Source organism: Rhynchophorus ferrugineus, unplaced genomic scaffold, assembly GCF_030347505.1.
Source record: "Rhynchophorus ferrugineus isolate W39M unplaced genomic scaffold, kcgeb_rfMv2 rfM10, whole genome shotgun sequence".
Classification (NCBI taxonomy): domain Eukaryota; kingdom Metazoa; phylum Arthropoda; class Insecta; order Coleoptera; family Curculionidae; genus Rhynchophorus; species Rhynchophorus ferrugineus.
In genome coordinates, this window is record NW_027472589.1 from 3,966,889 (window position 1) to 3,990,386 (window position 23,498).

Here is a 23,498-nt window from a genome sequence, read left to right on the forward strand (position 1 = left end):
GTAAGAACTCAGACTGATCCTTAGTTCGTACGGATCATGCACCTATTGAGACCTTGAATCGTAGACGATTCAAACGTCCCTCTTAAAACGACCTCTTCTTTTTCAAGATCATTACACATAAGGCAGCACTCTCGAGGCCCTGACCTCGACAATTAAAGATTTGTCTGCTGTTATATAATCACCATCCCTTTATGCTCACTGATTAGTCCTTTTTTTTTGCATCAACATTTTTATGCCCAGAAGTTTAAAGACATTTATTCCGTGCATGCCAAACGCAGACTAGTAAAATCTTAATTCATAATCTCTGTAGGAATGGTGACCATTTGAAAAACTCTCCAAATATTATTTCAACTTAATGCTGATGACAAAAGAAAAAGCATCTTCTTATACACACCCTTATAACCCAAATATATAATATCTAGTCCAGTTATATGGGCGTATAGTTGACATAGATGCCATTCTGAATGGGAACCCCTCACACTTATTTTATATTCATACTAGAAGGACATTTACTGTTCACAAAGACCCAAGTAAACATCAGTTCAATTCATTTCAATCAATCAGGACGGCAGTTATTTCACAAATGATAACGGACTATAAATAAAATTGCGATAACATGATGAAGGGGTGATCTGCATATCTCAGATAGGGCCTTGTTTGTTCAGGCGAAAGTGTCATGATATCAAAAGTAAATATATCGATGGCTTACAAGCTTTTATATTTAATATCAACGTTATACGTGCTAGAAAGCTCAAAAACTGACACGTAACACTCTTTGAAAGTCCAGCTGTGGCATGTACATCAATAATTTGACATACAATATTTGAGGTTATAGTAACAAATTATTTATTGTCAATTAAATCGTTAACAAATTAACCGCCACGACCCTTTAGGCCACCACGAATTCATCAATATAATGTATCATTTAACATTGAAATAAACAGTATTTCTTCAACCAGTGTTTTCAGTTCTCGTGCAAATTCCTTCCAAAAATAGTAGTGAGTGTTCTGACAAATAATCGCAGCGGCAGCCACACATTTCGACCGACTGACCGACCCGAAGGCTTTCCTACAATTGGTGACACCGACGTGATCAAAGTGCCTAACAAGTAAATCAGTTCAACATAAGCCACTCGATAGCACGAGGAACGGAACGCATCAACATCACATTGTCGACGACATCCCACGAGACTAGCGTGATGGACGAAAACCACAGAAGCCCATCACGTATACTATCAACACATGAACACCCTCGCATCAGGAAACGGGACACGTAACACACTTATAGGTACCCTCAAACAAATCTAAACGCCCCAAGACGAACGACGTCCTGCTACAACTCCGATGGCAGCTGATCTCGTAAAACTCGTCGCTCAGGTTGGGATCCCCATCTCATCAGCAGTCCCCGGGCGTTTGTTTGCGTGATTGCGGGTGCACTCCGGAACTTGCACCACATAGAGGTACGTTCCACGGCAGTTCCACTAGGAGGAGAGTTATGTGGCGACCGCCACGACCCTTTAGGCCACCACGAATTCATCAACAAGTACAAAGGTTGGCAACGCCGGTGGATTGGTACCATGCAGTTCCAGGCTATAAAAGACCATCACGACGACGTCTCGCTCTTTTTTCTTTTCTCCATCCCCTTGTAATAGTACCACTTCCACAGCCCTACCGTACTTCCTCTAACTAACCTGATATCCTTTCAATTCTCCCGTCGACCACATGTATCATTTACCATTAAAATAAACAGTATTTCTTCAACCAATGTTTTCATTTCTCGTGCAAATTCCTTCCAAAAATAGTAGTGAGTGTTTTGACAAATAATCGCAGCGGCAGCCACACATTTCGACCGACTGACCGACCCGACGCCATTCCTACAGTCTATCAAGTCCAGCGCCATCTGTGTCAGATGGTTGAAGCTTAATAAACTGTCAAACTTAAGGTTAAGATTTCGGCTAACGTAACAAACAAATTATTATCCATTAAATAGCGATAAAATGGTGAAACCCAAAACTAAAATTAATTCACTTTCAATTGAATATAATTTAATATATATGTTTTTAAATACCACAGCTATAGCGATACAAATAACCAATCCATTGCTCTTAAATATATCAAAAAATCATTTAAATCTGAGGTTAGATCATGGCCAACTATTTCTGTAAGAAACTGTCCAATAACATTTAAATTTTAGGTCAACCAACAATTTACTATCAATAGAACAATAACCAAAATTGTAAATATAAATAAAATAAAATCTTTTAATCAAAATAATTTAGCATTAACCTCAAAAATAACCAACCAATGGATATTAGGTATATCGTTATCCATTTGAGAATATGTAAACCCAACAAATTTTTAAATAACACCAGTTAAAACAGTTTAACAGCTAGGAACAGTTTAATATTAATAAACAGTGATAAAATGGTGGAGGATCGTCAAACAAATGTAGACAAAGTGCATCAGGGCAACGCCAAAAAATATTCAAACGCAAAAAACTGTCAATAACGTCATTTAAATTTGAAGTTAATATAACAAAAAGTTAAATGGGAAATAAATGAGCGAAAAGCGATCCTGAAAGTGTTAATTAATGTTAATTTTAATTAGTGTTATAGTTAATTTAGTAGTAAAATTAAAAATAAAACAAACAATTGCCTGTAACCATATAGCATTCAACGCCATCTATTCCAGAGTATCTAAACTAAATAAACTGCCAATAACACCACTTAAACGGAAAGGGTTAGAACAATTTAAAATTTAGATTATAGCAACAAAGTATTTACTCTTAATGGAATAGTGATGAAATGGCGGAGGATCACCATGTAAACGTAAATCAAATTGGTGTAGTAATAATATCAAAAATAACGGACCAATAGTTCTTAAGTATATCAGCTTCAACGCGATCGATTTTGAAATATTTAAAAATATTTAGATTTTTAAATAATTAATTATGCTTAATTTGCTTAATGTTTTAAATTTTAAGTTAATTAAATAAAATAGCAATAAAATGGTGGAGGAGTCATATAAGAGCGTAAATCAAAATAATCTAATAATAACATTAATAATTAACGATTTAGTCTTAAGTATGTCGTTGAAAACCCAATGAACTGTAAAAAAAACATTTGATTTTAAGGATAAAACGGTTTAAAAGCAAAGGACAATTTAATATCAATAGGTAGTGATTAAATGGTGAAGGATCACTATGTAAACTTAGTGTAATATTAACAACCAATGCCTGTTAAGTGCATCAAGTGCCACGCCATCTATTTCAAAATATTCAAATCCACAAAACTGTCAATAACGCCATTTACATTTAAGGTTAGGACAATTTAACTTTTAAATAAAACAGCGAAAGAATAGCGAAGAACGAGCCAGTAAATATTAATCAAATCAATTTAGTACCAATATTAAAAATCAACCAACCAACAGCACTTAACTATGTCAGACTCAACGCCGTCTATTTCAGAATATTCAAACCCAATAAACTGTCAACAAAATCATTTAAATTTGAGGTTAGGACAACTAAAATTGCAAGTTAGAGCAATAAGTATTTAACTACCAATACAAGTATCACCAATAGTTTTTAAGCATAACAGGCTCAACACTGTTCATTTTAGAATACTAAAACCTAATTCATTATCAATAACACAATTTGTCATAATTAAATAGTGATGAAATGGTGGAGGACCACCACATGAATGTAAATCAAATTAATTCATTAATGTCAAAAAATCAACTAACAGCTTTTAAACATTTGACATCCAACGCCACCTATTTCAGAATATTCAAATCCACTAAACTGTCAATAACACCATTGAATAGTGAGGTTAGAATAATTAAAATGTTGACTTAGAGTATCGAACCTAATATAACAGCGACGGAACAACGACAGAAGCACCCTGTAACCACAAATCAAATTAATTTTGAAATAATTAAGGCGCAAATAGCGTTCTGACAGTACGGGCTGAAATTGGCCGCGATCGTGATCGTTTCGTTTCGAAATTACCGATCGGATCGGCGTTTAACCCATATATTCGTTTAACAGTCGGCCTGAAATTGCGAATAACGCAATAACCGTTAGATAAACAGCCGGACAATAGCCGGTTATGGGATCGATTCCGTATCGATAAAGTCCGACATGGAGAAACCGAAGTACACGCACGGATTCGTCATAACCCGACATTGTTCGGTCGGTGACAGTGACAGATGACAAGTCGCGTCCGAATCTCAAACGCGAGAGGGCTTGTCACAGCTGACGTACCCCCTGATGATGTTTTGTTTCGGAGACGACACGTCTTTCTGTGTCACAACCCGCATAACCTTCAGTAGGGGCTACTTCTGGAGAATCCCAACCGTATTCCGTAAGCCATGGTAGTTTCCGCCTGATTATGCGACGTTGCCATTATAAGCTATTGAGAGGTTAAATCCAACGTACTACAACAGCCATTCTGTATTTGACCCTGTTACTGATAGGAGCTATCTTTTGTAAGGTTAAGGATTGTTTATAGTTTATTTGTTCCTGCACTGTTGGAATTTTGATTATAAATAGTAGGATCTGGTGCGCTGTGCGCATACGGGGATTCTCCAGGACTAGACTCTTGTCTCAACATTCCCGCAGTTCCGTCGAGCGAGCCTGAGGAAATTCGCAATACGGATTACTTAATGCGATGGTATTTGAACGCGGGAGATCGGCCAGTAATTATCCATATTCGTCCGCCGATTAACGATTGCGAAAAAATCGAAATCACGACCGAATCGCAGATATAGAATCTGTGTAAAGTTTAGCGCCTCCGAAAATGGCAACGTAACCTCCGTTTTTATCTATTCCGGCAATTCGTAAGGTGGATATTGATAGTTTACGATGTAATTACGGGTTTAATAGCAACGGAATTTGAATATTAACGCATAACAAAAATCTCAGGGTATGATGTAATATTTATGTAAGTTATATAATCGATATGTATCGATAATGGCAAAATATGGAATATAAAGACCGGGATATTTTGTCTTATATATCAACTATGACCTTACATCTAGTAGGTGAAACAAAGTTGTCATGACAAAAACAAAAATTATGATATACTAGCTGACCCGACAGACTTCGTCCTGTCAAAAAGATTTGTAATGTGGCAGTTTTTGTGCCTACGTATTTTAAAAAATTCTCCTGAACAGAACCATCACCCTGGTGATAGGGCGTTGTGAATAAAAAATAATTAAATAAAACATATATAAGGATTGAAAAGTAAGTAATCGCTTTATTGTTAATCATGTGAATCATAATTATTATTATTATTATCATTATATTGCTTTGTGGTATACGATGTTTTTTGTTTGATTACCTGGCGCATAGATAAACAAATCTGATGGTTTTCCAACACGGGAACAGGCAACATACAATTGACCATGTGAGAAACATGGGTTTTCTAGATTAATACCACAAACACTTAATGATTGCCCCTGGGACTTGTTTATAGTCATAGCAAAAGCAAGCCGTCAACATGTCTATAGGAAATTTGCCATTACCAATGTCAATGAGTTGTTTAGAGAATATGTTTCCAGATTGGTCATTTTGCAACTCGACACGCATATTCTTGCTTAAATGAAGTACTTTAACATGTTTCCACAAATTGGAGGACTTTAGACATGCATTGAGTTCATCAGCTGGCGTTGATCGTGGAATCACTGGCAATGTTTGACGAAAATCTCCTGCTAATAAAATCATTGCACCACCAAATCGGTTATTATTGCTACGTAGATCTTTTAAGGTTCTGTCTAAAGCCTCCAAAGATTTTTTATGTGCCATCGTGCATTCATCCCAAACAATCAATTTACATTGCTGCAAAACCTTTGCCATTGCAGAGTTCTTCGAAACGTTGCAGGTTGGAGTTTCATTGCTTTGCATATTTAATGGCAATTTTAGTGCTGAATGGGCTGTTCGACCACCTTCAAGCAAAGCTGCTGCGATTCCCGACGAAGCGAGTGCAAGTGCAATTTTATTTTGTGAGCGAATTGTTGCTAATATTAATGAAATAAAAAAAGTTTTTCCTGTACCACCAGGTGCATCTAAGAAATAAATCCCTCCAGTTTCATCATTTGTTACTTTCATAAGAGTTTCAAATACATACTTCTGTTGTTCATTTAACAGTGGAAGATTTGTTTGAATTTATTCTTTCAAAGCGTTGAGATCATACAGTCTTTCTCGATGCAACTCTTGGTTAAAAGCGTCATGCATTGGACGATTGGGCGCGGTCAGGCCTAATTGAATTAATAGTTTGTTTGACATTATCAAGCACATGTCCTCAATTGAAATCAATGCTTCATTGTAAATTTCTTCACTGATTTGTATATTTGGATTTCCCATTCTATTCCGTATTTGATACAAAATATCATCACACATATAATCTTTGTACTTCATCCACAAATCAATTGGGTTTGATGGGAAGCATGTAGATATGATTATAGAAAACAATGTTCGTATTTGATGAGTGTGTGATGATATTACAGCATCATTGAGAGTTTGATCCCAATGAGCGTCATTTTCAAGCAATTGCAAACGTTGACAGGCTTCTCTGTAGGATCCACACAATTCACCATCAACAGTTCGTAACTGTTGGAATGATGTTGGGCCACGTACATTGACTAATAGCAGTCGTAAATAAAAACATTCATCATTGCTTGGATGTACTGAATAAATCCGGCCAATCGCATCGGTGGAATATACATCTGTATATCCTGGAACTGGTTTTCCTTGTTTCCGTCGTATAAATCTCCTTGAGGATTGATTCCAGGTATAATATTTTGGCATTTCAGAATATAGCAATGTTTGTGCGAAATCATCGTTTTGGCATGTCTCAAAAAAACTGGTTAATGTAGTAGATGGTGGCTGAGCAGCTCTTTGTACTGCGTTCTGTGCTGTAAAATACACTCTTTGTCCATTTTCTAAATGCACAGCTAAGTGAACAACAGAAGGGTGTCTCTCATGAATAGGAAAAGAAAATATTCGCCAAACTGCTTCATTACTACTGACATAGCGGCCCATTTGGTATTGGGTAACTTCATCATTAGAATTCTCTGCACCAATTCCAATCACAGCCATATCACTCCCTTTGGTTACATATTTGCAAATGTATTTAATCGATTTCACTGAATGGCAAGATTCAACGTTGATGTGTGCTTTGAATGTCTTTGATAAAATGGGTGAATATGGAACAATCCAACGATTATCTATTTCAATATCTTGTTAATTTAATTTGACAATTGTTGATTTTCCATTGTCTGCTGTCGATCTGCGACGATACAATGGATAACCGTCATTACCAGTAATTGTTTCCGATATTAATGTCCGTGGATATCGTTTTGAACATTTACCATCCATCATACACGGTGAATTTTGATTAAGAGTTCCACAGGGACCATGTATCATGTTTTTGATAACTACCTCATGCAATCCAGGATCTACTTGTACATTAGGGATTTCAGCTGATATCACTGCATCAACTTCATTTGGCCTTATCTTTTCAACCAACCAAACCAAAATGTGTGCATGTGGCAATCCTCGTTTCTGCCACTCCACAGAATACATCCAGCAGCGTGTCTCACCAAACACATTATGTTTTACGATGAAATTCATTAAAGATTTCAACTTTTGTCTAAAGACTCTGGCTGTAATATCATGACGATCAATGGATGATTTCCCAGGTAATAACTCCTGCTTAATTTGTATCCATTGCGGATTGCATGTAAATGTGATGAACAAATCTGCTGTACCATAATGACGAACATACGACATGGCATCTTGAGCATATTCGTGCATATGCCGAGGGCTTCCGATGTATGTTGCTGGAAGAATAGTCATCCGACCGACATTCTGTGCATTTCCATCAGTATTAATCGCATCTCGAAGGTGAATATACTCTTCAGATCGGAGTTTGGTTTGATTCAACCTGATGAATGTTAATCTCTCCGTTTCAATTTTAACATACATGTCATCAACATATTTGTGATATAATCGCCGACATTTCAATATGTGATTATCTGCATTTTCCCGAATCATTAGGCGGTATGAATAATAGTTCATTGAACTGACTTTTTTGTTGGTTTCAGAACCTGTAAACAGATTTTGTTTTAATAACATTCAAATATAAAATTAAAATACATAATATAGTGACTGAGATATTATCGCCATAGCTAAACTAATATTTTAGTTACCTGTAATGGGATTTATCATTTTTATTGATAAATCGTAGCCATCTTCACCTTGCCAAAATATAATGGGATATTGCAGTGCATCATATGAGCGGTGTGTTTCCTTTATAGGTTGTAATTGAAAATTCCGACGATGTAAAAAATATCACGGGATTCCAAGTTTTCTCCAACTACAACGATAGCAACTTCATCAATAGTTGGTGCATTAAAACGTCTTGTATGTTGACCTGCAGGTGTTTTATCAGCTCTGATTACAATTTTGTGATTATCGGATGGCATCAGATCCAGGGCAGTTTTAAACAATATAATCAATTGATTGTGTTGATGAAATAAAGTTTGTAATTGTTCTACAATAGACCTTTTTACTAAATTGTTATGTGCACAACGCAGATCAATTTCTTGTGGTGAATTGCCCATAAAATAAATTTGCAGGAATTTGTTGTCGCTATCTGACACTGGTAACAGTGAACCTGCTCTGTGATATATTTGCCCTTGTATCTGTAAATAAAAAAAATATTATGGTGTGGTATAAATTAATGGATTGTCAATGATCAAACTTAAATAATATTTGATCTTAAAAAGTATATATTTAGTTTTAACTAATATTTATCAAATATAAAATATAATAAAAGTGTCACTGAAACTGAATCACCATATAATATGATGACTAAGTGATATATTTCGTAATGATTAAGAAATTGAAGATTAGTAACACATCTTAACTTTGGTGACAGAAAATTTTGTTCGCTAAAATAATTATGAGTAACTGCTATAATACATACCTTGAAAGTTGGCATAAAATTTTCCCGAACTGCATTTGTTGCCCCAAATGAAGTCATTTGAAAGCAATTGTTATATTGTTGAATATGTGTCAAAAAGTGTATAGAATCTGTTCCTATTCCTGAAACCAATGAGTACAATGGTTCTGGTGGTGGATCCAATTGTATCAATTTCACTTTACCATTTGCGCAACACAATCCATTGGCTTCGTTTTTGTATTTTAATGCCTTACAGTGTGAGCAAACCAAGTTCATAGAACCAATAACAACACATTGGTAGTTACTGTAGTCAATTGACACATCGTAACTGAAAGCAGCTGGATTCAAACTTGCGCGATTATTAGTTGAATGTCGCGCTCGCGCTTCACGCGTTTGTGATATCCGAATTCTTTCACGTTCATTTCCGTCGTCACGTTCTTGTGCAGTACGATTAGATCGGTAATTAGCTTGGTTTATAGCATTTCTGGTTCTTCTACCTAAATTGCTTCGTCTTATAGGAGGCATATCAAATATAAATTATTTTTTCACTAATCACGAACTAAACAAACACTAACTAACTAAACACTCTGCACAAAACACGATATACGAATTTGTTTCGTGTATCACTTGACAATTCATCTGTCATCTGTCAAAAGTCATCTGTAACAGACAACTTTTTTTTTTAAATTTGATATGACTTGAACTCAAATCCTTTTAAGCCGTACGAATTGTTTTATTTATTTAAAATTTGAATTAAATTTTAAACAAATAAAAAATTTTAAATAAATAAAACAATTCGTACGGATTAAAAGGATTTGAGTTCAAGTCATATCAAATTTTAAAAAAAAAAGTTGTCTGTTACAGATGACTTTTGACAGATGACAGATGAATTGTCAACTGATACACGAAACAAATTCAAACAAAAAGGGCTATTTTTAGGGTTTTTCCAGCAATAATTCTAATTTTTCTCGCCGTAAAAACCATCCCTGAACTTCAACGAACATTTTAAAAAAAGATTTGGCCAAATTGGTCCAGGCGTTGTTGAGTTATGCGCTTAGGAACATATTTTGCGATTCATTTTTATATATAAGATTATTGAAAATATACATCAAAAATAAACTGATAGAAAATAATGTAAAATCAAGTAGACTGTTATTCATTATGGTAATATCCGGATCCAGTCATTAATTAACAAAAAAGATAACATACAGCTTCTCTAAAAAAATATATTAAAATAAATAATTTAATCACACAAAATAACATATAATAACAATTTTTAGGTTAACAAACAATTCCCTGTCAATAGAACCCTATAAAAAAACCCACAGTAAAAATTTCAGATTAAAGTGACAGATAAAGTACTATCAATAGAACAGAGATAGACTCTAGAAACATCCCAAGAAAGTGCCTAATAACATTTAAATTTTAGGCTAACAAGCATTGTACTGTCAAAAATAACTGCTCTTAAATATTTCAGGTCCAACGCCATTTAGGTCAGATTATTCAAACCTAATAAAATAACATTCAATTTTAAGGTTAGGACAGTAAAATTTTTAGGTTAAAATGCCAGATAAAGTACTGTTAATAGAACTGAGATGGACTCTAGAAACATCCTAAGAAAGTGCCTAATAACATTTAAATTTTATGATAACATAACAAGAATTAAACTGCCAAAAGTAAACGCATTTATATATTTCATATTCAATGACGTCTAGTTCAGATTGTTCAAATCTAGCAAAACAACCTTTAAATTTAAGGTTAAAGTGACAAATAAAGTACTGCCAACAAAACAGAGATGGGCACTATTATAAATCGCCCAAGCAAGTGCCTAATAACATTTAAATTTTAGGCTAACAAACTGTTTTAATGTCAATGGAACAATAGAAAAATAATGTAGAACTTAATGCAATATAAAATAAGATTTATATATCTAAATTATTCTAATTCTAAAACCTTAATTCATATTAGGTTATACCCAAAATAATCGATTATTGAAAATGTTTTTTTTTTGGAATTATGTAGATATGTCCAACACTAATATTGACGGACGGATGATTGATGGATTACACAGTTGCCGGATCGTGTTAATATTCCTCGACCTGTAATATCCAAACAAGAAGAACAAAAAACAAGTTACGAGGAATAATAGACACGGTCTGACCTAGTGAGGCGTTGCGGGGGGAATAAAACGAAGTCTAGGAAGTGATCAATCTTCCAGGGACATTTATGCATGTAAAAAGTGGGTTTTCGGACGATTATCAAAGAAATATCATTGAAGAGCGATACATATAGTCACTCACCTTCTATCGGAGACGATATCTATCGAAGTCCGCTGCTGGGCTCACTCCATCGCTGCCTCCGCACCGACCTCCTGCCTCACTTAACCTCAAAATCACTGATAGACACGGACCGAGGTCCTCACTGACACGGGCAATCACCAGGACTCGGCCGAACCGCCACCGGTGGTACCGCTACCCGCCTGGGGACAAGGAAAACAACGGCCAGGGTCAACGCTCGGTTTGGCAGGACGAAAATACACACGGACCGCCGGACTATGTCACCGAACCGTCATTCCAGGACGTGTTCCGGGATGGGGGACGACGGTGTCAGAGGGCCGAGACGACCGATAGACGACGACCTATCGTCATGCGGCTTCTCGCCGGGGGGTACCGACGGACGTGGTTTTTTTTTGTTATTTTTTCTCGGGGCAAGTTCGAATCCCGTCGACTTCTAAATATTGATTAGTGTGTCGGTGGTTGCGCCGTCTGGCGGTCGCGGGGACTACGACGCTCCCGTCGTCCTGTGGATGAACGGGCGCCGTTCTAGACGAGTCGGCGTCAGATCGGGGCCCGTTCCACTCCAATTCACCGCGCTCCAGGTCCGGAATGTCGGGAATTACAATCGCCAGGCGTTGGGACAGGACGCTATCGTTTCTCTCCCCCTATGAGTTATCGTTAACATGCGATAGATGGCGATGAGACGAAACACATATAGGAATTGTTCGATTGTTGTGTGTGCATCCGCTTTGTTTGTTCTCCATCTTTAATCTTAGCCTATCTCATCGATTCTCTCACCTTGGCACTTCCGCATAACCTGGTTCTCACATCGAAATAAACAAGTGGAAATGAATCAGTTTCCTCTGTTCTCCTCCAAATTCCTTTCACGAAAAAACAGTGAATGTTCGGACAAATAAACAAAGTCAATACCCACATAACAAACATTCCTACACACAAGTATAGCCTATCCAAAATAGCAGTGAATCAGTCAATCAGTGAACTTACATCATCAAGATCTACAATCTATTACCTATCGCACTTTGAAATCCGCATTTAATATATATATATATATATATATATATATATATATATATATATATATAAAAATAAGTAAAATCGTTAAATATGTTTATGAAATTCTTATATTTGTTTCCCAAAATACCGTTTTTATAGCTTTATGACGGTATCTTGGGTCTCTTTGGCATATTGTCGGTTAGTGTTTCACAATTTATTGCCGCTGCCTGGCCTCTAGCTTATTTGGAAAAGGAAAGAAACTCTTATAAGTTGCTATTGGTTCGCAGAAAAGGTGATTAGCAAATACAGTATACTTTCAAAGTGGATATGTTAGATAATTTCACGCACTTATACCAAATATATATAGCAGACCATTACATCGGCCCAGAATTTTTAGTATCAGAATTACATTTCATACAAAACATCTCATATAGCTATAACACTGTAATGCAATCATCATCAACCTCATCAATCCTCAATAATAATGAAGAAATTCCGTGAATAATCCACTAACAGCAGCCATTATCTGTTGTAAAATATTTCTGGTATCCCCCACAGGTTATCCAGCTATCAAACTTTTCGTATCAAGTCCAATGTCGTATCAGCAACGCATAGGACTAGCTGAAGATACGCCCAGAAGCGGTCACACCTAACATGGTGAAACCGGTCCTAGGCTAAGCTCTCCCCGGATGAGTGTGCGTAAATATTTTTCCCTCCCTGTATCAAGCAAAATCAAAAAATCATCAATTGACTCAGACCAATGTACTCTGCACCTATAAATTTATTCCTCAACTCTGCACTGAACTATTAAATCTTACAAGCTAACAAATATCTAAGTCTATGAGCCATTCAGAAGGTCGGCCAACATAAGCATTCGAAACAAGCAACTTAAAGTTTTGATTGTAATGTTTCCCCTCTTCCACACACACCATCTCCGAGAAACTGCAGCTCCTACAACGCGGTCAGTTAGGCTTTCTTGCTCCTTATGTATTACTGATTTCAAGGACTGAATTCTTTTGAAATTTACAATCTCAGGTGATCCGCTGGTTGTTTCTTCACTCACTTTCAAGCCATATAGCTGTACAGTGCGAATTATATTATGAAGAATGCCAGAAGCATCATCAGTGAACATCAGATCGATCAGATCAATGAGTTCGTAGCATCATATTTTACGCTAATATCTTTTACTGACTCAACTTTTTACATAATTGCATCAATTCCTATGTTTAAAGGTGGAGTGACATCCAACAGTCAGCAGCAGAACCTGAAGACAATATTCCCTCACTGGAATATATAAGCTTAAAAAATCACGCCATAGCCTGAAAACCACGGAAATTTGGGCAGAAACATTGCAGTTCAGAGGACCATCAAATGTGCACCAAGGACGTATCAATACTCAAAAATAAATTTATATCAATTATCAGTTCTTCAAAGCCTTCAGCGTGTCATGAACAACCCTTCAGTCATGTTCTTCTGGAGGAAAGTGTCCATGTGTGTGACTGACCGTTGGTGACTTCTTCAAAACCATTCACATTTTCAGGTGGTAGCAAGTGTTCATATTTTAAGCCATCACTTGGGTTAGATAACGAAGAGACGCAGTATTGTTGGAGACTCGGAGGATCTAACAATTCACTACTTCTTCTCTTCATTTTCATCAATGGGGCACCAACTTATCGCAACAATTCGACGTATCCCTGACAGTATCACTCAATGGTACCTAACGGATAACAGGAATAACAGGTACAGGGATTTTCGGTCTGGATATCAATGAAAGCCCACTGAACTAAATACCATATTTTATTTTATTTAAAAATTGCACAAAAATGTTTCAAGAGATTCCATTAAATATATACTAAAGTATATATATGCACGTATATAAAAAAAATTATTGTGTCACCTTACATAAACATATAGGCGTAACACAGAAATAAAGCAAAGCCCTTGGGACTCGAACCGCAAAACATGCGCGGGTTGTACCCCTCGACTAACTAAACGGACATCGTAAAAATTAATTGGCAAGACCATCAGACCCACAGATCTCCACCGACAGTACGACACCTCCCCCCTCCCTCCAAAAAAAAAACGAAAACAAATAAACAGATTCCCCCAACTTCTTAACAATACATTTGTTCCTAACTAGCTATACAGGTCATATAAGCCGTGATTAAGAACGAGCGCAACAGTCTCACGAAAATACTTTTAGGCCAGAACTCATCGAACGTATAACATAGATTTAGCGAAATAATGAGGAAAAGAAACAGCTTCGAAAAATATCACAGGAACAAATTTTGTTTTTTTCTTTCTTTTTTTGACTAGATTTTTTCCGCCAGCTTCTGACCCCTCCGCTGAGAAACAAAACTGAAATCGAGAGCGTTCCTTCATCATTAAGTACCGAAAAGGAAAAAACCGAAATTAAAAAAAATATATATATATATCACAACGCAAATACTTACGGTTGATCCGATAAATAAATAAATAACTATGATAGTGAAAAACCGAAAAAAAGGAACTAAAATCAAATATCAATACGTCTTTAGACAGAACGAAATCCTGTTAACTTCCTATTGCACTAACATCGTCATGCTAATTCTCCTCGTAGCGGTGCTTATCCTCGTTCTTCCAGGAGCTGACCTGAATGTGGGGCGGCGGCAGGAAGCTCCTCAGCGACTGGATGAGTTGGATAGTGTCCATCAGTGCTTCAAAAGCGAAACGGACGAGTTAGCTATGGGTATACTCCGAAAACGTGCGCGACTACTTAAGATTATTCGGTCAGATAAGATCAAAGCTTCGAAATCAACGTTCGAAAGCCACACCGTGGGGCTCTCAAGAACTCACCTCGGATTATCATCATTAAAATGAAACAGCGCGCAAAGCATCATTCGCTAAAAAATAACGAAGACTTACTTTTTTGTAGAGCCTCCGACTGCTTTCCATAAGGTTTGCACATCGATGGGCGTACGTAGGTTTTCATTCTCTGCATGTTCTTCATCACCTCACTAAAAGCTCGGACGATCTTCTCCTGACCGCCCTCCGACATTCGCTTGTCGTCGTTTGAAGCCGGCATGTTATTGGAATTAGTCCAAGCACCATTGTGTAACGCCAGCAAGTCCTTATTAGCTGCCCCTAAACCTAGACGGTTGATATTACTAACACTTCCCTGGTTTCCTTTCGAATATGGTTACCTTCCAAATTTTCCAGATTCACTTTCAGAAAATCGGCCAATTTGTGATCCATCAGCGGCATTTCAAAGTGTTTCTGTTGTTGTTGTTGTTGCTGCTGTTGCTGCTGCTGTTGTTGTTGTTGTTGCTGCTGTTGTTGCTGATTTTGTTCTCTCTCCCTTTTAGCTACCAGATCCATTTGCTGTTGAAGCTGCAACTGTTTCAAACAATTCCCATTTAGACAAGGAAACCCAATAATTAAGGAGCACTAACTTGTTGGCGCTGCTTCTCCAAATTGGCATTGATCTTGTCCAGGTTTTGTTGTGCTATAACTCTACTCTGTTGCTGGAGAAGAGCCGCAGTGATTTCTTGCTGGGATGGGGCGACTGACTTTGACCTTTCCATCAATGAAGATTGTGCCTTTGGGTCCAGACCTTGACTAGTTAAATCGACTGCAGATCCCAGTCCTGATCAGCAAAAAATAAAACCATGTATTAAACATTTTAAGCAGAAACAGAACACACACTAAGTAGTACTAATATAGATATCACCAGAAAACAAGAGAGAGAAAAATGTTAAACAAAAAGATATAGTAAAATATTGAGATGATAATGAAAATGTATAAAAGAATGTATGTTAAAACATATATTGACAAGAGAAACAAAAGTATAAATACTTATTAAAACTAATAACAGAAAACTTACTGCCTCTGACATCTGGTGCTGATGGGCCCCTCTCCCCTAAATACCCAGCAACCAAGTGTTGTTGTAATGTTTTTGGGTTTACCTCCATGTGACTCTTGTAGTATCTACAAGCAGGATTAGGACAATTCTGCACCACCTCAATGATGAACTCCTTTTCCATTCCAAAATTATCACGTCCTATAAGAGACAAGTTAATAAAGAATGCTCATAAAAAAAATAATGTGACTGTACCAATTGTGTATGATTCCATAACAGCACGAACAGTTGCTTCAACTCCTAAGTGAAGGCCATGGGGACCATTCATGTGCTTCAACATCACTGCATTGGCAAAATGTTCAAATGGTAGGATAATTTTACCATTTTCACGTAATATAAGTCTCCCTTGAGAGTCCAGTGTCACTCTTGATGCCATCATTCTATATAAAAATACATAAATTAAATGTTAATATATGATTTACATACTAAACAGTAGGCATTTACTGTAGATAAGTAGCACTGGGTAACATAGAAGACTCCTTCAACTCCGTGAAACATTGTAGTAATTCAACAGTGGGATTCCAACCTTTATTTTGCAAATATAACTGTAACAACATATATATTTTTTCCGTCACGTAACCGGCCCCTGGAAATCCCATGCCTGCGGAAAAAGCACTAACATTACCATCATATAAAATAAACAATAAACAATTCTCCCAATACTTGCTGCTGCCGGAAGGTCACTAACAGATGCTTGTTGCAAACCCTTCGCCAATACGTTCTTCATTGTTTCCGCTAGGTCCATTCCGATCCCCTTTTGCTCTAGAATGCGAAAAACCGACGTTTTAATATGAGAAAATTAAGTAATTCCCTAATAAAAAAAAGACCTTGAACGTAATTTCGTTATTCGCGATTAATTAGGCAATTTATATCATGTCCCATACGGCTTTTTCGCCAGCACTACCAAAAACAAACAGAAATCTACATAATTTTCCTATTAATCTTGACCATTTGTTATTTTTTAAGTCTAGCGACTTGAATTTTTAACCTATCTTTTTTTTATCCCAAACAAACCACTAACGGAAAGGGAACTAACATCAAAAAATTGTTTGTGATAATTTAGTTTTAAAAAATTCAAAGCACTTACGATTCGTGTATTCTGCAATTAATTTATGCCCGGTAGCATAATTAAAGATGAAAACCAGCTTTTCACCATTGTTGCTAGAATTCCAATTATCCTATAGACTGCTAGGCCTACATCCGAAACGCTGGAAATCTACGGTAGGTAATCCAACGCCGGATCTGTTAAAATAACGCGGTTCCGCGCATTCTATGAGGGAGCAAAATCATTAAAATATAATATACTCCACTTACATTTCGGAAAGATTAAATTCAAATACTTCGTAGAACGAAGGTCACAGTTTCAGAGGCTTGGTATAAAATACCAGGATGAATTGTTGGTTGCGTTACGTTTTTCAGTATAAAAAACAGAAAATTATTTTACCTACAAGGATAGATCATTGGTGTGCGAAATTATAAAATAAAAAATTTCCCTTATTTGTTTTTAAGTAGCAATAAATGTAGAATTATATTGAAAATAATGTTCATATATTAAAATCCTAAATTTATATATCAAATAGACAATAAATACTTTATATATTCTTATTTAAAAATATACATTATAATGATTTAGTCTGCTGCTTTAATTTTAAAGGTGTTATATTTATTTCTTTGTAAAAATCGTCGACTTTTTGTTCCCATCTCTTTTCAAAGTAGATATTTAAAAGAAACTTGGCTTCTAATCCAGTTTTAACAGCCCAAGGCAAATGATGATTCAAATATAACTGTCTGTGCTTGGTTTTAAGACGGAGAGGTCCGAAAATCGCACCCCCAATACACATAGGAAGTTTAAATTGAATGGCCTCAACCCATTTCACCGTAACCTCACCCAACATATTGGTAGGCATCTGAAGAACCGTGTGTATTAGGTCGTGAGCTTCTCTGTACCGTTGTATGACATAAGCAAGCTCCATATCGTCAACGAATTGCACTGCGTCACGACTATCAGGAGTCACTTGATTTTTCTCCAAAAATCTGTAGTACATGTAGCCTAAGGTATCTTCTGGAAGATGTTTCAGATGCTCCAAATGTACAGTTCTGGTATTTATCCTGGGCTGTTCCCTTAGAATTTGGGAACCTTCACCGGATTGCTCCATGCAACTTTTCATGTACTTTAAAGCCTGATCGCCAGTGGTCTCACCCAGACAAGCGATCATATCAGCCCTGAATGGATTGAACAGAGATATAGCCGCTGAACCCACCATTAAAAGAGACTTCTGGAAAGCGTTGGTAGGGCAATGGGTCTTGCAAAAATCAGCTTCAAACCCATCAGCAACATTACTATAACGTCGAAACAGTTTTGGTACTAGTCGAGTACTACTTACATGTCTTTGAAGTGACATTATTAAAACAAATTTAAAATTTCACCAAACCTACAAATTAATTATAAAAATTCTTACTAAATGCATTGTGCCAGCTATTACCTTCCTGCATTTCTTTATATTGTAAGTTAAAGATATAAAATGCATTATATAAAAATAAACCGAGCCAGGTTGCCAAGTTTCCTAATGTCAATAAAAGAGATCATCAAGAAATATTGATATAAAAATGAATAAATTAAACAATAAGAAATAATTAAACATGCAGCTAATACGGAATTTGGTTATTTATTATTGTAATTGAAAATACATTTTAGCCGTCATATACTGGTCGTTTAAATTACATCCAAATATTAAAATATTTAAACTTTAGATATCTGACAACGCCGTGTGGTAATAAACAAAATTCTAGAGTCGCTAGGTACTTTTATTTATTTCAATATATTTATATATCGCTTAGAGATAATTTAGTGGTGCCTAACAACAAATACAAAATGATTCTTTATGTTTTTCAGTTGTGTACTAACCCGCCAATGCCAAGCTTAAAGGGCCAATCGGCAAAACATAATTTTTAGGTTAAGTATTGTCAAACACTACAACAAACACTTGAGATATCCACAAATCGGTGTTTTGGGGCCGTTACAGGAAAATGTATCGTACAGACAAACAGTTCATGAAGAATCCGGCCACAGCGCCGTCTCGGATATTTATCGGCGGTATACCAAAAGCGGTTATAGCCGACGACTTGGACAACAAATTCTCAAAATATGGAAAGATCTTGGGACTGGTTATAAATTCTGGCTTCGCGTTCATTCAGTATGACACCGAACAGGAGGCTCACGCAGCTATTCAGGCGGAGAACGGTACAATGTTGATGGGTAGGAAAATAAATGTACAACAGGCATTGGCACCCAAAAGCAACAACAGAGACCCTGCTCAAACTCCGAATCAAGGTACTTAATATACGATGATGATTAGGTGGCTTTTATATTGTTTTTTTTTTATTTAAAGCGGACGCGTTTCACAATAAACCGGGACAGATCCCGCAATCCCCCATGTCCACACAGCCTGATCCAGTCGCTCTTGATAAAATTAATTTCGAACCTCCGAATCATAGTATGGAGCACAGTAAAGATAAGGTAGTATGTTTTGTAATTTTCTTTTAACACCCACTGTGTATGTTACGATGTAATATTTCTCCGTTATAGACCTATTTTAATGAACCATTAATTTGTTAAGGATGATGCGCCGGTAAATGTAAGTCCACAAAAATTTGAAGACGACCGCAGTAGGAAAAAACCGATGAGAGGAGGTAGAAAAAGCGGCGCTGGCCAACCCAGATCTCGCGAAAGATTCGAGGCACCACCCCCAAGAGACATGATGTTCCCAGAGAGAGAGTAAGAGTCATTATGATGTAATTCGGACATTTTAAAAGTCTTTGTGTTTACATTATATAGCTTTGAAACTAAGGGTTGTAAAAAAGATTATACCACCATTCGATTCAACGTTAAAATCTTTACAATCCATAATATTTTCATTAACCTGTCATTTTTTGAACGAAAATGACAACAAAAAAAACTTGAAAATGAGGAGAAACTTGAAAACTAGAGATAAAAAGGTTATTTCTAGCGGACATGCCAACAACTTGCAGTTGGCTTAGACGCAAGTTGTTGAGAACCACTGATAGACAGGTATATTTCAGAGGCTACTATGGCGGGAGAAACGAATACGTGGACAACTATAATCCAGGCTTACACCCCCCTCCGAAACCCGAGATCGCCGCGCCATCATCCGACAGGAACGACTGCGAGATCATCGTCGTGTCCAGGGCGCTGGTGTGAGTTCAATAACATCCTTCTTTCGTGCCGGTCTTATGTTTACCGAAAATTGCAGTGAGTACGCCGAGTTTATCGAGTCCAAACTGAAAGCGCTGGGACTGGTCGTGGACCTGATGTTCCCCAACGAGAACGTGCCCATCGGCCGGGTGCTGGCCAGCATATCGAGTCGCGGATGCCTGTACGCCATACTAGTGATGCCGCAGAACGAGGAACATCGCAGTCTGACGCTGAACATACTGCACAGCATTCCGCAAGGTCGGTTCTCTTACACTGTCTCGTCTCCGGCATAAATCAACGGGTTTCGATTCGCAGAACACCGTAACATGCCCCTGGACGACGCCCTCGTGCTCATATCCAGGAACTTCGAGGCGTATATGCGCGGCGAGAAACCCCAGCCCGAGGATCCCAACAAAATGAACCTGTCCGACCAACATCCCAAGCCCGTACAGGTGCGACGACACTATCAGACGATGTCTAACAACCAACACAACGTAAATACCTGTTACAGATGCTGCTCAATCTCCTCGCGGAAAACCGGATGCTGACCAGTTCCCAGTACGACCGCGTCATCAAGTACCTCCAGGAACGGCGCGATCTCCAGCTCGAATTCGAGGTGATCGAGGGAGTCAGTCACGATTCCAATGACTCGAGCTCCAAGCAGAACGAGCTGCAGAACAGGATACTGAACATACTGAACAAGGGCTCGGATTCCATGATACCGACCTCCATCACGGCGCCCGATCCGGTGGCCAAGGAGGCGCCCACGCCTCTGCTCAAGGATCCCTCCGTTCAGAAAGCGTTGGACAGCCTACTGTCGGGGGACATGCTGAAAACCATCGCGGAGAACATGTAAAACTCGTAGATTTACGGATAATATCTTCAATCACTTTCATTTCGATTTAAATATACAAGATAAGTAACAGTCGTTCTAGTTTATTAAGGATTATCTCGAGAAATGTTTAATCGGTCTAGTTCTTGATAATATTTGAATTATTTCTAAGTTGGACGTGCAAGGTTTAACACAATTGAACAGAAATAATAACTTAATGTCCAGAGAGGCTTAAAAAAGTTATTCATTATTAAATATATCAATTACTATATGAAATAAAGTCACTGGTCAATCTTAATTATATTGTTTTAATATCCAAGAATGAAAATATGGCTTTTAATATTATTTAAAAACTTCCTAATTTAATAATGAATATAGTTAACGTAAAAAGAATTTTTTCAATTTTTCTGTCAATTTTACTCACTTTATTTTAGGGATGATGGATAATAAAGGCGGCGAATAATGAAACGAATAAAATATCTAAGTGTGCATCAGCATTAAAATGTATCGAGTTTATGGGCAAAAATATAAACTAAATATTTGACGTTTGCTTTATTTGAATTTGAATTTTTATCAAGCGTTTTGACTGGTTCGGCATTGAATAAAAATGAAGTATGTTAATATTATAAATTATAAATAATTATATGGAATATTACATATTTATTACAAAAAATTACTTTAGGTAGTTTTACTCACTTTATTTTATCTTTCTCTTGAACCTAGTCCCCTATACGCTTTCTATATAGTCGTTTTATAAATAAATACCTTAGAGACTAATAAAGAATCTTCATTTTGAGAATTTCTTGGTTAGCTACTATAACTCTTTAAAATGATTAAACCATATGAAAGATTTATTACAACAATGATGAAGTATGGAGTTTAGAAACAAAATTGATCAAGATTTTAAACTAAACACGACATTGTATTGTAATTGAAGCGTTCTGATTGGCTGGGAATTTAGTAAAATTAATCTGTGTTAACATTAATGAACAATAATTAGTCAAAATAAAACTAAGTAATATCAAGTATAATTAGAAATATTTCAGATATAATAAAATAAATCAAATAAAATAAAAATTAATAATTTCCAATATTCAAAAAAAAACTAGTGTCTTTTTATTTACCGTTCTGTCACTACGCCTAACCTTAAATTTTGAATTTGAAAATTAACCGCCTTGATGCCCCTAGTTTGTATTTGTATTGTAAATAAAGGATTTGGTAGTGTTGTGTTATCTGGAGATGTCGGAGGTAAATATCGCCAATGATGATCCGAAAGTGCATGTACTGTTGCAAGGACACAAAAAGCCCGTCACCTGTATCAGTTTTAATCCAAATAACCAACATTTGGCTACGTCTTCTGAAGATCACAATATTATGATATGGAACAAGTGGAACGAACCTAAGAAAAGCGGACTGAGTTATCAGTTTTCCGGGCATAAAGGCAGTGTGACTTGTGTCGATTTTTCTCCCAGGTGTAATTTATTAGCCTCTAGCTCGAAGGATCATACAGTAAGACTCTGGGTACCCACGATTTTAGGCAGCTCGAAAGAGTTCACCGCCCATACGTCAGCGGTAAATACTGTGCGTTTCTCGCCTGATGGATCGAAACTAATTACCGGTTCTAATGATAAATCTATCAAGATGTGGGATGTTGCCACTGGACAATTCATTACGAGCTACACTGGGCACAACCACTGGGTGAGTAACGTTGTGATATTGTTACTTTTTCCAAGTTTTTATTGTTGGTAATATCGCAGGTGCGTTGTGCCAAATTCACGGCGTTGGGTAATCTAATTGTGTCTTGTTCTGATGACCGAACCATCCGAATATGGGATTCCACCAGTAAAGAACTAGTGCATGTCTTCACAGCTCCCCAGAGCAGTCCGAATTACTTAGCACTGCACGCGAACAACAACACAATAGCTGCTGCGATGAATTCAGGATCCGTTCGAATTTACGACATCAAAAACAAGAAACTACAACAGTATTATCGGGTTCATGATAACGCTACTTGCTTGGACTGGCATCCCAAGGCCAACTATCTGCTCTCGAGCGGTCTGGATGGCAAACTGAGGATCATAGATATCATGGAGGGACGCCCGCTCTATACCGTCAATTCCGAAGGATCGGTTAATCACTGTAAATTCAGCACTGATGGAGACTTTTTCGCCCTGGCCAGGGTTGATAAGATCATCGAAGTGTGGAAGACTAGTTTTATAGTTTAAGCTTGTAAAAATATTTATTTCTCCATTATTTATAGTTTTGTATTGTTTTAATAATTATACGCCTGTGTTTTTTTAATA

At 36.9% G+C, this 23,498-nt stretch overlaps 6 protein-coding genes across 10 annotated transcripts in view; 2 read left to right on the forward strand and 4 right to left on the reverse strand.

The window, feature by feature from the left end:
• Window positions 1-11,350, reverse strand: part of ckn (CRK like proto-oncogene, adaptor protein) — a 295,091-nt gene extending 283,741 nt beyond the window's left edge. Inside the window, exon 1 of the mRNA XM_076415883.1 lies at window positions 11,263-11,350. The gene's annotated coding sequence lies outside the window, so the exon portion shown is untranslated. The remainder of the gene's footprint in view (window positions 1-11,262) is intronic.
• On the reverse strand, window positions 7,217-8,704 carry LOC143203584 (uncharacterized). Its single transcript, XM_076415797.1, has 2 exons — window positions 8,208-8,704; window positions 7,217-8,105 (listed from the first exon to the last, which is right to left on the reverse strand). Exons 1-2 carry the CDS (start codon window positions 8,224-8,226, stop codon window positions 7,240-7,242), a joined length of 885 nt encoding a protein of 294 aa, XP_076271912.1. The 5' UTR covers window positions 8,227-8,704; the 3' UTR covers window positions 7,217-7,239.
• A 2,686-nt stretch (window positions 11,351-14,036) lies between the features above and the next one.
• On the reverse strand, window positions 14,037-18,673 carry LOC143203648 (uncharacterized). 5 transcript variants are annotated; one of them, XR_013007393.1, is made up of 11 exons: window positions 17,465-17,594; window positions 17,238-17,392; window positions 16,814-16,912; window positions 16,595-16,751; window positions 16,346-16,530; window positions 16,115-16,291; window positions 15,684-15,877; window positions 15,435-15,627; window positions 15,157-15,381; window positions 14,706-14,948; window positions 14,037-14,628 (listed from the first exon to the last, which is right to left on the reverse strand). XR_013007393.1 is itself a non-coding variant. In XM_076415893.1 (11 exons), the coding sequence occupies exons 4-11, from the start codon at window positions 16,893-16,895 to the stop codon at window positions 14,836-14,838; spliced, it is 1,326 nt and encodes a 441-aa protein (XP_076272008.1). In that variant the 5' UTR covers window positions 16,896-16,912; window positions 17,238-17,392; window positions 17,465-18,582; window positions 18,634-18,673; the 3' UTR covers window positions 14,037-14,835. The 5 variants fall into 5 exon arrangements, 3 of the variants coding, with proteins under 3 accessions (XP_076272008.1, XP_076272009.1, XP_076272010.1); XR_013007394.1 differs by having other exon boundaries at window positions 17,238-17,420; window positions 17,465-17,515; XM_076415893.1 differs by adding an exon at window positions 18,634-18,673 and having other exon boundaries at window positions 14,037-14,948; window positions 17,465-18,582.
• Window positions 17,770-18,552, reverse strand: LOC143203883 (ubiquinone biosynthesis protein COQ4 homolog, mitochondrial). The gene has a single exon (XM_076416195.1). It carries the CDS (start codon window positions 18,550-18,552, stop codon window positions 17,770-17,772), a length of 783 nt encoding a protein of 260 aa, XP_076272310.1.
• Window positions 18,674-18,842: 169 nt separating the features above from the next.
• Neos (nuclear receptor coactivator protein neosin) lies at window positions 18,843-21,493 on the forward strand. Its single transcript, XM_076415892.1, has 8 exons — window positions 18,843-18,949; window positions 19,044-19,481; window positions 19,540-19,667; window positions 19,768-19,925; window positions 20,231-20,365; window positions 20,422-20,621; window positions 20,679-20,815; window positions 20,875-21,493. The coding sequence occupies exons 2-8, from the start codon at window positions 19,178-19,180 to the stop codon at window positions 21,217-21,219; spliced, it is 1,407 nt and encodes a 468-aa protein (XP_076272007.1). The 5' UTR covers window positions 18,843-18,949; window positions 19,044-19,177; the 3' UTR covers window positions 21,220-21,493.
• An 852-nt stretch (window positions 21,494-22,345) lies between these two features.
• Window positions 22,346-23,496, forward strand: LOC143203651 (uncharacterized). Its single transcript, XM_076415900.1, has 2 exons — window positions 22,346-22,893; window positions 22,953-23,496. The coding sequence occupies exons 1-2, from the start codon at window positions 22,435-22,437 to the stop codon at window positions 23,418-23,420; spliced, it is 927 nt and encodes a 308-aa protein (XP_076272015.1). The 5' UTR covers window positions 22,346-22,434; the 3' UTR covers window positions 23,421-23,496.
• Window positions 23,497-23,498: the final 2 nt, after the last annotated feature.

Coding starts and splice junctions, on each gene's coding strand:
- LOC143203648 (XM_076415893.1), bottom strand. CDS start 16,895: ATGGACCTAGCGGAAACAATGAAGAACGTATTGGCGAAGGGTTTGCAA. Junction 16,531..16,594: donor CCCAGTGCTACTTATCTACA/GTAAATGCCTAC, acceptor ATTTTTATATAG/AATGATGGCATCAAGAGTGA. Junction 15,878..16,114: donor AGCACCAGATGTCAGAGGCA/GTAAGTTTTCTG, acceptor TTTGCTGATCAG/GACTGGGATCTGCAGTCGAT.
- LOC143203651 (XM_076415900.1), top strand. CDS start 22,435: ATGTCGGAGGTAAATATCGCCAATGATGATCCGAAAGTGCATGTACTG. Junction 22,894..22,952: donor ACACTGGGCACAACCACTGG/GTGAGTAACGTT, acceptor GTAATATCGCAG/GTGCGTTGTGCCAAATTCAC.
- Neos (XM_076415892.1), top strand. CDS start 19,178: ATGTATCGTACAGACAAACAGTTCATGAAGAATCCGGCCACAGCGCCG. Junction 19,926..20,230: donor ATGATGTTCCCAGAGAGAGA/GTAAGAGTCATT, acceptor GGTATATTTCAG/AGGCTACTATGGCGGGAGAA. Junction 20,366..20,421: donor GTCGTGTCCAGGGCGCTGGT/GTGAGTTCAATA, acceptor CGAAAATTGCAG/TGAGTACGCCGAGTTTATCG.
- LOC143203883 (XM_076416195.1), bottom strand. CDS start 18,552: ATGTCACTTCAAAGACATGTAAGTAGTACTCGACTAGTACCAAAACTG.